The sequence below is a fragment of the Buceros rhinoceros genome, unplaced genomic scaffold (assembly GCF_000710305.1).
Source record: "Buceros rhinoceros silvestris isolate BGI_N320 unplaced genomic scaffold, ASM71030v1 scaffold4248, whole genome shotgun sequence".
Taxonomy (NCBI): Eukaryota; Metazoa; Chordata; class Aves; order Bucerotiformes; family Bucerotidae; genus Buceros; species Buceros rhinoceros.
The window spans coordinates 18,989-33,254 of NW_010428449.1; the positions used below are offsets into that span (position 1 = coordinate 18,989).

General features: G+C 35.7%; 1 protein-coding gene across 1 annotated transcript in view; it reads right to left on the bottom strand.

Moving 5' to 3' along the window:
- Window positions 1–14,266, bottom strand: part of MICU3 (mitochondrial calcium uptake family, member 3) — a gene marked incomplete at its 5' end in the record, with an annotated part of 41,860 nt that overhangs the window by 8,227 nt on the left and 19,367 nt on the right. The window contains 5 exons of the mRNA XM_010142257.1: window positions 1,133–1,290; window positions 2,286–2,394; window positions 6,546–6,717; window positions 8,521–8,621; window positions 13,692–13,787. Coding sequence (XP_010140559.1) covers window positions 1,133–1,290; window positions 2,286–2,394; window positions 6,546–6,717; window positions 8,521–8,621; window positions 13,692–13,787 — 636 coding nt within the window. The remainder of the gene's footprint in view (window positions 1–1,132; window positions 1,291–2,285; window positions 2,395–6,545; window positions 6,718–8,520; window positions 8,622–13,691; window positions 13,788–14,266) is intronic.

Consider the following 14,266-nt stretch of genomic DNA (forward strand, 5'->3'; position numbering starts at 1 on the left):
ACATTTTGTGAAATAAAAACATGAAATACATTTACAAGAATTACTTAGTAAGCAGACTGTTTTCTGGTTAAATTAACAAACACTGCACACTTACAATTAGTGAACAATTAAAACATATAGCTCAACATCTTGAAACAGTTATGAAACAATCATCATCCCCACACCATAATAAAAGGAATTGAGGACCAACGAGGAAATAAGTTTGTTACAAATGCAGGGGTTATTATCCACATTTTACGTTCAATCACAATATTACAAAAATAACAACTATTAGACTGAACACCACTTCACAGAAAGTTCTGTAATGTAAATTTAGGCACCATAATACAGTTTAAGATTTATGTCTAAGGGATTAGGATGTCAATAAGAACACCATTTTACATTTAATTAAAAATGTTAACACCTGTCACATGAAGAAAAAAATGTGACTTTTATTGATCATATTCTAATAAAAAAATTTCTGATACTATAAAATTCCCTTATACTACACAGAACCTGAAGAGGGCAGCAAGGCCTACACAGTCACCTCAAAGGTAAAGCATGATGTACAAGCTTGTTCCTTGTGAAAATTTTATGCAAGTAATTTCCTGCCCTCTAGCTTCTTGTAATTTAATGTATTAGATACAGGTTTAAATTATCAAAGACAACTTTAAACTAGAATATAGCATTACTAAGTGCCACTTCACAATTCATTATTTGAAAACCAAAATTATCTTCTGTGCAATGCATTCTAACAGTCATTATCAACACTCACATTTTAAATAATGCTTTAGAAGAGCCAGTGTTTGCCCAAATATGAGAGAGATGAACTCTCATTTCCCTGCAAACAACCCAGACATAATTGCTACTCTTGTTAAAATTCTTAATGCCAATCTATTAGTCACACAATACAAAAGAATGACCATAAGCAGAGGATTTCTCATCTCCAATTTGGTTTGCGTACTATAAAGGCACATTATGTCCCCTATGTATTACTTTCTAATAAAAATATTTAAGAAGGAATTTATCTTACAAAGTATGACTTTAAACGTAAACACGGTTGGCTTGCAACCTACTGGTTCTAGAGGTGCTAAATTAAGTAGTGTTAAGTAGTAAAGTCAACTAAGATAACTATAAAGACTAGAATCCTTACCCTAAACCCTCGATTGAGTCTGTCTTTCATAATGCCAATAAATTCTTTATAACTCAGCTGGTCATCTCTGTCGACATCAAAAATCTTGAACACTGTGTTCACCAAATGCGGTGAAAGCTTCACACCTGTGGCTACATACACAGCACGTTTGAATTCATCTACAGAAAGAGAACACCAGAAGGAAAACCAAAATACATTAATTTAATCCTACTTTGTGGACAACGTATTATGAAATACAACTAAACTTTTAACTTCATTTTTCACATTTAAACACTCAAAAAATAAGAAAATGTGAAAGTTAGGATTGAATTTCACAGTTCTAAACCAAGTAGTTCTCAAGTGATACAAAATGATACTGCTTAACTGGTATCAATTATTTTACACAGAATATTACCTTCAACAATATTACACATATTACCATGTGCAATAACTGAACTAGAAAATCATGTTATAATTAAACCTGTAGTACATAGATACAGATGGCATCTACTTAATTGACACAAACCTATGAAATAGAGCACAGGGAAAACTGGATACTCCTTTGCTAAGGCCACATTAGGTAGGACTGTGCCAGTGTTACTGTATCAGATCCTTGAAGATAACTTCTTGAGGAGAGCATGCAAATCCGATCACCTCACATATTCTTCACCTTGCACTCCCCAAGCATCGCAACTGTTCTACTAAGGATTTTAGTCAGTACGTACCTGCCTAGTTCTTTCAGCAGCCACTTACTGATTTTTTCCAAGAATCCATCTAATCGCTCTTCGGACCTTCTGACACTGTTTCCTTCTACAGCCTTTGTAGAAGGCAAGATTCCAGACACCCACTGTGCAAATAAATGCTTTTGTTTGGTTTAAACTGCTGACTTATTGGTGTCATTAACTGCCTCTTAACTCCTGTATTTTAGGATTAGGTGACCAACTATTCTGCATTCAGCTTATACACCACTTGTACGACTTTGTAAAACTTTATCATACCTCTTATGATATGACTGAGCCTTCCCTCCTCAAAGCTGGAGTCTTAGCCTTTTGAGCCTTTTACCTGAGATATTAAACTAGAAATCTCTACAGACCGTAGTTCCTACAAACTGGGAATTACAAAACGTTTTTGTATTTTTGTCAACAGTTTTGTATCTGAAAATATAAATACTTACCTTGACCTATGGAACGACTTGCAAAATTATACATTTGCATTGCAATTGTAAAGTCTTCTAGGTTGTTCAAGAATTGGAAAAATGATCTAAACTCATCAAATGTGATACCCTAAAAAAATAAAGAACAATACACATCTTAAGAATTACCAATAGTGATGACAACTGAATAAATAAACCTTGCAGTTACATACATCTGCTTCATTTAAGAATAGATACTACACCCATTGACAGAAGTAGAGATTCGTACTGAAAGTCAATAAAGTAAAGCATTGGAGTCTCCTGAGGAATTCAAGATGCCCTTCCTCTTTGCCACTGCAATGGACAGCAATTCTCACCCAAAAGCAGTAAAAATTATTGTTACATTTTTTAAGGCAATCTTTAAGAATTCCAGAGGTATTGCAACACAGCAGTTAATATTGAGAATAGAGTCTAGGATTGTATTAATACCGGAATATGTTTACTCCTGAAAACCTGCAAACCACTATTTTTTATATATATATATGAGTGTGTGTGCTCACAGAAGTACATTGCATGAATTCATAAATACATGAAATGATCTACCTTAAGCTCGGCACTTTAAGGTCAAGTTTTTACACATCCAGATTTAGACATTTAAGTCTCTTCAGCTGATACTGCAAGTACCAAGTACTGCAGGGACAGTCTAGCTTTTTCAAAAATGTTTTGCATTTTGACTGGACTTCAGAATATCTTTGGCGAAAATTTCTCTGAAAATGGTGTTGTCAAAAAAGCTTAGTCTTCCTTCTTTCCTTATGGTATTTTTTCTGCTTTTCTCTTATTCTAGAATCATAGAATCCCAGGTTCAAAGTGACCTCATGGATGGTCTGGCCCAACCTTTCTTGGCAAAGGCACAGCCTACACAAGATGGCCCAGCACCGCGTCCAGCTGACTCTTAGAAGTGTCCTTAGCTACAAATCCAAAGACCTGATAAATTGTCTCTCAATCAAGGAAAGAGACCTTAAAGAGACACTTTGAATTAAGCCAGGACCATCACCTATACCATTCTCCATGGTCTGTCAGCCATTCTGAACATGTGATGGCATTCTTCATCAAACCTTCACCTCTCTCGACTCCTTTAACAATCATTCCTGGGTATTCTTCTGACTGCTTTTATACTTTTATCCTATTTCTCTCTGAAAATAAACCTGAAGACAATAGAAGGACATGTCAGCTTTTACGTTCAAACTAAAATCTCAGTGTCGAAGATGTAATAGTCCCTTTGGTACGGTGGAACGCAGAAAACATACTGAAGTAGGCTTGTGGCAGAGGAGAAAATGGCAGCGTTTGAGCATAAACTCATAGGAGTCAGCAAGTAAATGCAGAGAGCAACATAGGGAAGTGATTGTTTCCCTGTACTCTGCACTGGTGAGGCCACACCTTGAGTACTCTGTTCAGTTTTGGGCCCCTCACTTTAAGAAGGATGTTGAGGTGCTGTGTTCAGAGAAGGGCAACAGAGCTGGTGAAGGATCTGGAGAACAAGTCTTACAAAGAGCGGCTGAGGGACCTGACGTTGTTTAGGCTGGAGAAAAGGAGGCTGAGGAGAGACCTTATTGGTCTCTCCAGCTACCTGAAAGAAGGTTGTGGGGAGGTGGGGGTTGGTCTCTTCTCCCATGTGACAAGTGACTGGACAAGACAAAATGGCCTTAAGTTGCACCAGGGGAGATGTAGACTAGACATCAGGAAAAACTTCTTTACAGAAAGGGCTGTGAAGCATTGGAATGGGTTGCCCAGGGAAGTGGTGGAGTCCCCAGCCCTGGATGTGTTTAAAAGACGTGTAGATGTGGTGCTGAGGGACATGGTTTAGGGATCCTGGCAGTGCAGGGTGAACAGTAGGACTCAATGATCTTAAAGGTCTCTTCCAACTAGATGATTCTGTGATTCTATGATTTGTTTTGTTGCATTTCACATCTAATAGCTTATGTTCAAGTTGTTTCTTGCTTGTCTGAGTTCTTGTTTCTTCTGTTTAGAGTGAAAACTCTCTGGGACTGGAATAATTTTGTCACATATTTGTAAAATACCTAGACTGGTGAAACTTCAGTCCCCAACTAGTACCCTCACATACTATGGTAAAATAGCAATAATAGAAAATGGCCATCAAGGTCTGGAGCTGACATTTTTAGGTTCACAATGATTTTTAAAAATCCTTGTTTTCCAAGTCTGTGTGTAAAGACTCTGAATGTGGGATTCTCAATTTGCACAGGTAAGGCTGAGACCCACTGGTCTACAAACAAGCCTTTTTGCACCTTCTGTGTTTCCAGTAGTGATGACAACTGCTGCCGTGACTTGACACTGGAGATGAAGCAGGGAGATAAAGGAGTCACACCTGCAGTCCACGGCTAAGCTGTGCATACTCCACAACATTTTATTAATCAGAAAAACATCTGGCTTTGTTTAAAAATTCTACAATTTCTGCTGAAATCATCTGTAATCGTACGTGTTTATTTCCCTCAAGGAAACACAACAAAGGACATAAGAGGCAGAAGGGCAGGCAAAATGACTCCCAAAGACAGCTGGGCATACAGCATTCTGCTCTCTCTCTCCTTTCCTAGGACCATATTTTGTTCAATAGGTAATGGTAATATCATTCCGTATTTGCCAGAAGTTTTGCATTTTGACATAGGAAGTTATCTATCTATGTGTAGATATCCCAGAAGTTTCCTACACTATTTATTTCCTATTTTTAATTTCTTTGGACACATTACATTTTTACTACAGCAAAGAAAATTGTTCTATCAATGAACCAACACTGTTAAAAATGCACAGACTTTCTCTAAGGGCTGATATTTGTAGTAAATGAATCACTGCTTGGCACCTAGTTAGTAAAAGGAGGAAAACATCCTGTGAGCAGGCAGCATGCCAGATGAACATTTTAACTCAGCTACAGTATACCAAATGTTCATTGTGTTGCCCTAGAGACTTCTACATACAGCACCATGAAAGATTAACATTGCCAACTCTGAGAGTAGCTACCTATTACTTTACAAGCTAGACTAAATTTTTCTAAACGGAATTCTCTGGTTTGTGTAAGTATCACAGCGTATCTCTGTAATAAAACAGAGAGTACATCGATAATTTTCAAATTACTATGTTATTACAAGTGCAAAAAAGTGCAAACATATCAATGATGGCTCCATGGCAGTAAGAGGCAAAGTCCTATTCTCAAAAGCCAGTAACCAGTACAAGAGATGTCACATGGATTTACTTTGTCCACTGTACTGAAAGCACATTTACCAAGCTACTGAAAAGGAGCTATGGAAAATGGCAATGTCTTGTTTTACTTAATAGAGGTTTCGTGTATGACATACAGATATACGGCACTGGTCAAGTGCCAGGATATTCTCAGAAAGCAGACACAGCTTTCTATGCAAAAATTTCCTTAGCTGATGGTCCCACCACTGATCAAGAAAAGGAAACTACTGCGGAAGACTTGCTATCAGAACAGTGGCATTGGAAGAGTTAAAGGTGAACTTCAAATATTCCTTGTGTTTAAGTAAATAAAGACACTTTCTTTTAATGAACTTCACCTTTGTCATTCAAAGAAGTACTTCTCCATACCTCTGACTGTCGTTATTTTTGCTATCCAAATGATACTTATATCATTGTTATATGAGTCCTGAAGTGATTTTTTTTCCAGGTTTCCATATACCACTTCTGTTGCACTGTCTTGGCTTTGAATATTGAGAGCTGCGTAGACCTAATTAGGACAAAGTGCCTCAGTGGCTAGACCAGGAACTCAGAAATTCTGAGTCAGTGATCAGAACTGTGATCCCAATCTTACTGCTTCATTTTACACCTAATCTGGTGCAAAAGAGACATCCCTGCTTTCCCTTTCCACTCCCCAGGCACACTTATCTCCCAGTGGACCTAACTGCTGTAGAACCACTGGAAAAATCAGATAATCCAGATATCTGAACATGGGTAACAAGGGCAAAGAGGTGCTATTCCAACGGCAGTGCAAAAGGGAAGTAAGGGTTTTTTAATGCCTCATTACTAGATGGTTGTGTTTTTTCAAGTGTCATGGTTTTTTGCTGTTTAAACTGGATTTTCATGTCATATAAAGCTGAATCTAAACTTCAGAAATATTACTAGCTAAATCCTATGGAACATACCTCTATGCTATTTAATCTTCTACTTTTATTCAGCATGTAATCTGAAAAACATGAGACACACAGCTTACGATCAGAATACAATCCTGATGCTAATTAAATCTGTGGCCCACTGCTGTCCTAGCTAAACAATTACCTTTTCTTCAGGAATCCTGCAGCGCATGTTTTCCAGGTAGCTTGATGTATTTTCCACATTTGTATACCTCAACAGAATGTGGGCAAAGTCTTCCTCACTGATCGTGTTCATCCCATTAGAGTATGAAAGGAATTCTATCTCTAGAACCTCAGTTTGTAGGTTATCCATAAACCTAAAGCACAAACATAAATATGAAGATGCAGTAATACTTCATATTTCTACTATTCATGTCCATAGAAGACTCACAGAATATAGAGCCAAATAACATTATACCAATTAGTTCCCTTTTTGTAGCACTTATGGTAAATCCTCTATCTATGCTGACATATTTTCTAAGCACTACAACAATCTTAACTCACAGATGAAGTGTTTTAGTAAGGACTAAAATAACTTCATACTTACATTTCTAATTTACTTCTAGTTTGTGTTTGCTTACTTCTTTAGCAGGTCACTGATCTTTATTTTTAAGCTAGACTGAAAATTCCATCATGGAACTAAATGAATTCCCAAAATTTATTCCTCATACAGTTACTTACAGACTGCAATCAAGCTTTACATTTCTCTTTTTAACAAGCCAAGTACAATCAGCTTTTGCAGCCTTTCAAACTAAACTGTGTTTTTTTTTCATACCTCACTATTCTTAAGATATTTCTAGAAGGTCTTCTCAACATGTTTAGTATATTCTACACACTAAAACTAGGTAAAGTATAGAACCAGCTACATATAAAAAGGAAATATAAATTTCCCTGATTCTGCTTGATGTCCCAGTTATACAACCAAGGATGAAATCAGCTCTCTGGTCACAGTACTGCACTGGGCGCTCATGTTCATCTGTCTGTCAACCACAACCTGTAACACTTCCCTGTTCTAGTTCCTCAAGAGTTCCCATCCTGTAGACGTTGTCTGCAACGCTCCTTCCTAATATATAACTTGACTTCTAAGAATTATGAGGAGCTCGAATCAAAAGGACGCCTAGGCAAAAGTGTAAGTGCAAGGTAAACATATAGTACTATTTCCCTCACCAATCCACAGCTTAACGATTTTGTGAGCTGGTAAAGTAGTGTTGAATAAAACTTGATGGATTACTCTTTCATTAATATATCTACTAGGTTTTGAACTCTTTAGCATTTACAGCATCTACAATAGATGGACATTTTAACCAGATACCTTTTGAAGAAGTACCTTCTTTTCTGATTCTTGTTTTGAACTCAAATCATTATTTCACTTGATGACACAGTTTTTATGTTATGTGAAATACTGAATACTTTTAATGATATATATAATTTTAAGGCAAAATATTTTGCCAACATCTGATTGATTAGAAAGCAGTTATGTGATAACTATAAAGATAACAGGTATTGGGAATATTCACTGAGGAAATAATAACCAAACACAATCTCTTCCAATCTCACAGAAGCATACAGTTTTATGGCTCTGTTCTTATGGCACTTTGCCTATATTTTTATATTCTATTTGAACTGATGTAATAATTAAAACAATAGCTTCCACTTCATTTTCACTTCTTCCCCCTGAAGAAGCTTGTTCTAAGGTGCTGATACGGTATCTTCAGAAAAATCTTTACATTTAAATATGTCCCTAAGAGCAGAGATTTACCTGAGGTGCACTGACAAATGGACGGAAAAAATTTAAAAAATTCAAAACCAAGAGAAATGTTCCTACATACCAATAAGCACAGGCTTGGGGTAACCTCTCCACGCCAAACCAACTACGCAAACAAACTAAGCAAATGCTGTGCTAACAATATTTGCCAATGCAGCAGTATTAGTACAGCACCTTCTGTCGTTGGGCCACTCACTATTTTATTTCACTCTCTGTATATATAGCACACACAAAGGGAACCTAAACTTTATATACATGTCTGCATGAACTAGGTGTATTGTAATAAATTTCGCATTAGTTAGAACAAGCATGTACGTATGTTTTTTTACAGGGAAATAATAAAGTTGAGACTCACCCATAAAAATCTTCAAAGTTCAGTTCAGCTTTTCCTTTCTTGCCGAAAAAGTGTATGAGCAGTGTAGTATCTGACAGTGAGCTTGAAATATCATCAGCACGCTTAAATATTAGAATAAAAAAACCCATTAAAGGCCATGATTGGATCAGTTAAAAAAGTATAAGCTGACAGTGTCCACCATCACAATAGACCTTTCTATTAAAAGAGTTCGTGTTTTATGTTCACAGTCTTAAAAAGAGTTTAGTATTAAAATCCATCAAATTAATTTTGTCATGCAATTTTTGCACAAAATAGTATTAGGCTGTTAATTGTGTTTAGTAGAAAACACTTAACAATATAATATAATGGAAGCTGCAATGAAGGGGGGAAAAGCATGAAAAATAAACCCAGAAACACCTACCAAAAAAAATTTCTAGTCAATTAAGGTAAACCATAAAAATAACTCGCTTTGCACACAATCTCCTTTCTCTTCTACTATGCAACTACAAAGAAATTAAATTACATTACTCCATACACTCTTATTTTATATTTCAAAATTAAGTATGAGATTATATTCCAAAACCACTCACATCAGTCAGGTGTTCTTTGTATAATTCTCTTCTGTAGGTAGCAGATGACTACTACTAGGTGAAACTTTATTGCTCATATATATGCAAAATAAGAGAACTGTAAGAAATTTTGAAATCATGAAGTAGTATTTTGACCCATTCTCTTAAGAATGTTCCTCATCTACCAAATATGTAGTCTCTACACCACACAGGAATCTCTGAACATGCATTAATACTTTCTCCTTAATGAATATCTATCATCTTGAAGGAACAGAATTAGAATAGTAAAACCAACTAATACTGACCATTTCTAGTAGCAAGAGTTGTAAATATGAAGACAGGCATATAATGAAAAGTTACTATCATCAGTGTATAAACAGAAGCAATCATCATCTGTGTATAGTGATTGTGCAACATCCCACTTTTTAACTACACATTAATTACCCTTAACTGTCATGTATGCACATTGATTTTTTTTTTACAAAGAAACCCTTGTTATACTGAAGAGCTACAAAAATAATTCAGTAATATAAGGCTCTTAAATAAGCCACAGAATTCCACCATGGCAAAGTCCTTCTGGCCTTAACGTGCATCTGCCAACACGTGAAATTAAAAAATATATTTGGTCTCCTTGCTGCACCTGCCTAGGTAGAATCTTCTGTCCAAGCTCTCATTTTCCTCACAAAGACAAGGTCTTATGAAAAGCAAAGCATGGGAGCCAGTAGTCCCTTCTCTTCCTAGGCAAGCTACCACCCATCAGCAAAACCCTATTTTTGTGGAATTGTCCTGCAGACTATAATGTTAAAACATAAAACAGAACACACAGTACAGAAACATAGTAAGTATTAGGGAGATGTAACAGTCCTAATTTATCACTTTAATGATAGATGGGATTTACTGTAAGTATAGAAAACGGTTCATATGGATCTATAAAGATCTGCATATATAAACCTACAAGCTGCACTTAAGAGTTCTTTAAGTTGCACTTTATTTCATAACTGAAGAGGTGATAAAATTATACAAATGGAGAAACTCAAAATGAAGAAGCTAGGAAGAAATTTTGAACAGTATGAAGTAGTTCAGCATCATGTACCAGGATGCCTCTGAAGTACACTATATAATTTCAAATTAACACACTGATTTGTAAAAAATGTAAAATGCAGTATCTAGTAAGAGTATTTATGTATCAACAACAAAGAAAAACATGGCAGTAACACCACAAATCCTTTCCTTTCAACATTCAAAATCTAAGGAAATGTAAGAGACTTTTCTGTACTTTAGTATAATCAGTTTAGGATTCTCAAGATTGTATTTCATGTATTCTGACCTCCTCTGTATTCTCATATTCTTCTCCGGGGAAAAATAAGATGTCATAGTGTATATACAGGTAGAGAGATATTTCATGTCATTCAATTAAGACAGCTGTGCTCTTCAAGTGAGTAAACTAATTTGGAAAAGTAATCACTATTTGTCTTTCAATATGGTTATCCTCCACTACAGGACACAATATACTGAAATGCAGATACCCTGATTTCTTATGTCTTTTAAGCAATTAAATCCCTAAGCACATTCTAAGAATTTCCCTCAAGTACACAGAAAAGATATCAAATGTTAAATTACAGCCTTTCATCTTGCAAAAACATTTCAATACCTTAGACTTAGATTGCATTCACTCATATCTAAAGAACCATTTAAAAACAATACAATCTGTAAGTCTTTTCACAATTCCCATTTGACCAGCCTCACTAAATGAATAAAGCCCAGACAAAACCCTTCTCACGCCAGAAACTCAACCCAGTATGCTTCTCTGAAGAATCACAGGCAACTGAAAACTATTCCTGCACTCCTTCTGCATTGATAGCATTAAATAAATTCTCTCTTAAGGGCTAAGGATAAAACCAAAAGCCTTAATAATTTAAAACTGTGAATTACTGTTCATAATAAAATGAATTTTTATTTTAGATCAGGGAAAATGAAATGACCACACCTGTTTCCATATATACCAATATGAGCCTCTATTTTGATATGATATATTTTGCAGTCATTTAAATAAGAATAAAACCCTGCCTCATTTGTCTTTACCTTTACGTTAACTGTAATACAAATACAGGTAAAGAGACAAACAGGAGAGACAAGTGTTTCAGCCACATTATTGGCTTGCTGCATAATGGCAACATCTCCTCTCAATTTTCTAGCCTGAAGACCAGCAAATCCTTTTTTTTTTTAATATTCCTCAAAATTAATTTCAATCTTTTGATTGAAGACGGTTGACTAGAAGTAAGTTACACTCACGAGTGATGGTCCACTTGTAGCAACATATTCTAAGAATGAAGTTAGCATATAACGCTTTGAATTAATAAGGGGTTTCTTACTGCAAGTCCTTGATTTTTCAATAGTGATAATAAATCTACTGATCTCCATTTTTTCATTTAGTAATTTAAGAACAAACTCATAAACTGAATTCAGTGATAACTGGCATATTCCAACAGAATGGTGTAGTTGCTAAATTAGGAATAGCAGAAACAGTACTGTAAACTGTACTAGAAAGTAACTGGATGTGATGAACAACTTCTTTTCCCCCCAAAGAGACCTTGTAAGCTGATTCCCACAACGAATCTTATTTACTCTCCTTTTCAACTTACACAAGGCCTTCCCAAAAGGCTACGAAACACCACAGACTGCAATGTCACCTAGCTTTACGCCACTTTTTTAGTACAGGTGGCTATAATATTATTCTGATGTGAAAGTACCTGGGAGGAATAAGAATATGGATGAAAACCAGCTGGCTCAAACTTAACCCAACCATGATAATGATGATTATTGATGAGAAGTGGGAAATTGTCAGTGGAGCAAATGCAGGACTTGATTTTTCTTCATAAAATGATTTACAAGTGAGCAGAGACATTTTAAACATTTCACAGACAATTTAAATCAATGTTTAGTATAGCTGCTGCTTAGCTTCAATTACTTTGTAGTTACAGATACTAGTCTGAGGCATGAGATGTAAAAAACCAAAAAAACCCCCATACTCTCTCTTCAAATTAAAGGTGTGCAGAGGTTACCAAACTTAAGTCCACCTACACTTGGGACTGAATTCATGCCAGCTAACTGAAGACACTTAATTCAGAAAACTCAGTGCCCCAAGCTCCTTAAATACTCAATGAAAAGAGGCCTCTCTCCCCAGTATGTCTTAGCTGACTAGACAAGAATACTGATGTTCTGAGTTTTAAAATTTGGTGGAATTAATAAGGACTAATGAATGGACTAATAGTTCAGGAACTCACCAATTTAAAAGCAAGAAAAGAAAGGCTGGGTATACTGTTTTATTGCAAGATTACTATGAATGTATTATTACTATGAATATTGCTATTAAAACTCAGTTCTGAAACACTAGATTTTGTTTTGTTCGAAGGCAGGTGATCATAAGCTGAGAAAGGTACAGAAAACATCTACTGGGAAATGTAGGTTCTACCTTAAAAGAAAAATCAAAAGCCTTGTTCTGTTTAGCTTATGATAATTAAAACTGACAGCTAGGACTGTGTTTATACGAGTAAAAAGATTAACACTAAAGAAAAAAAAGCCCTACGAAAATTAAGGGACAACAGACTGGTATAAAGGGACTATGAGTAAATTTAGTCTGGAAATTAGAGCAAGTCCATCCAAGTCCTCAGGTTATTCAATAGCTTCTGCAGAGGAACAGCAGGGACAAAACGCTAATTACTTTTAATATGGAGCACACATTGCTTATGAAGCAAAGAAAAAGATCGTTTTACCCTGGAGGTCTGTTTCCTTGTTTCCTTGTTCCTTTCTCATTTTGATCCTGCTTATGAAGCATGGAACTTGAGACCACAGTCAGTGGGGAGTTGGTGTATGTCCTTTAATGCCACAACCAGCAGAGCAATCACCCTCACTGTATGGGGCACAGAGAAGCCTAAATGGTCTAGTTTTCTAACTTTCTTAAATGATCAATAGAAATAAATATCTTACCAATTATCTGAAAGCAGATAATGAAACAAGAATCTCATTAGAATTTAAAATCACTATGGAAATTACTTTGACAGCTCAGTGATACTGCCAGTCCTCAATAACGATTGTGTAGTATTAAAAAAGACTGACAAATGTTTTGGTTACCGTAAACACTCCTGGCTTGATGCACAATTAAAGCAATCTGCATGATACAGCTTTTGTGATGATAAGCTCTGACAACATTCATAAAAAGCACATTAAGGACCTAAACATTAAAAGCTTAAAGGGCTGCAACTCTCATTAAAGTTGTCGTTTCATTGGACCAAGCCTAAATGACAAAGGTTTCCTGAATCACTTCTCTAATTGTGAAATATTGTCACTTATTACTGTTAGAAAATGCTTTCTGTATTAAGGACCAAAGAGGACTTGATCTTCCAACTCTTTCAAAAGGTAACATTGCTTTTACTTGGAAATGACAACTTTCAATTACTGCACTGCACAGAACCAAATCCATTTCATCTGAGAACTCTCAGTTTTAAAAAAGAATGAATTAAAAGGAAGAGAAGAAATAAAATACATAAAACAGGAAAATAATCAGAAAGCAAATAAATAAAATAGCAGTATGTTTATGGACCAGAGACAGAGGTTGTCTTATACCTCCGCAAGGTCCGAAAAGAGTGCTTGGCTTGTGCTACGCCTCAAAGTATCCCAGTAGCTTCTGGGGACATGGTCCTCTCCTTCTGTTTTAAGAACCTGCAGGAGTTTCAAGAAGCACAATTGTTTGAAACCAAAGAACAATAAAAGAACCACTTACAGACTTTAAATCTTTTCCAAATCATCTTCAAAAGCATGGCTTGATTTTTTTGCTTCTACACAGAGAAACTTCTACCCGGTTACAGGACACTTTGTAAATGAAAGGAACACTGGTCTATTACAGTTATTTGCTTACTACTCATACCTTGGCTGTGCCAAAAGTATCATTGGATTCCACTTTCCCCAACAAAATAAATGAGTAAATGTCCATCTAAACTCAATATTTTGCTGTTGCTTTTTCTAATGATTCTTTTGCCAAAAACCAATAATTGATTCATGTATTTATGAAATGTTTTCTCTTTTGTCAAAATATAAATATCACCATACAACTAGTTAGATAAAATCAATTTCATCTAATAACCAGTATGAGAACCTTGTACCAACAAAGAAATGCAAAAATCAAGCCTAGTATGTCCCAC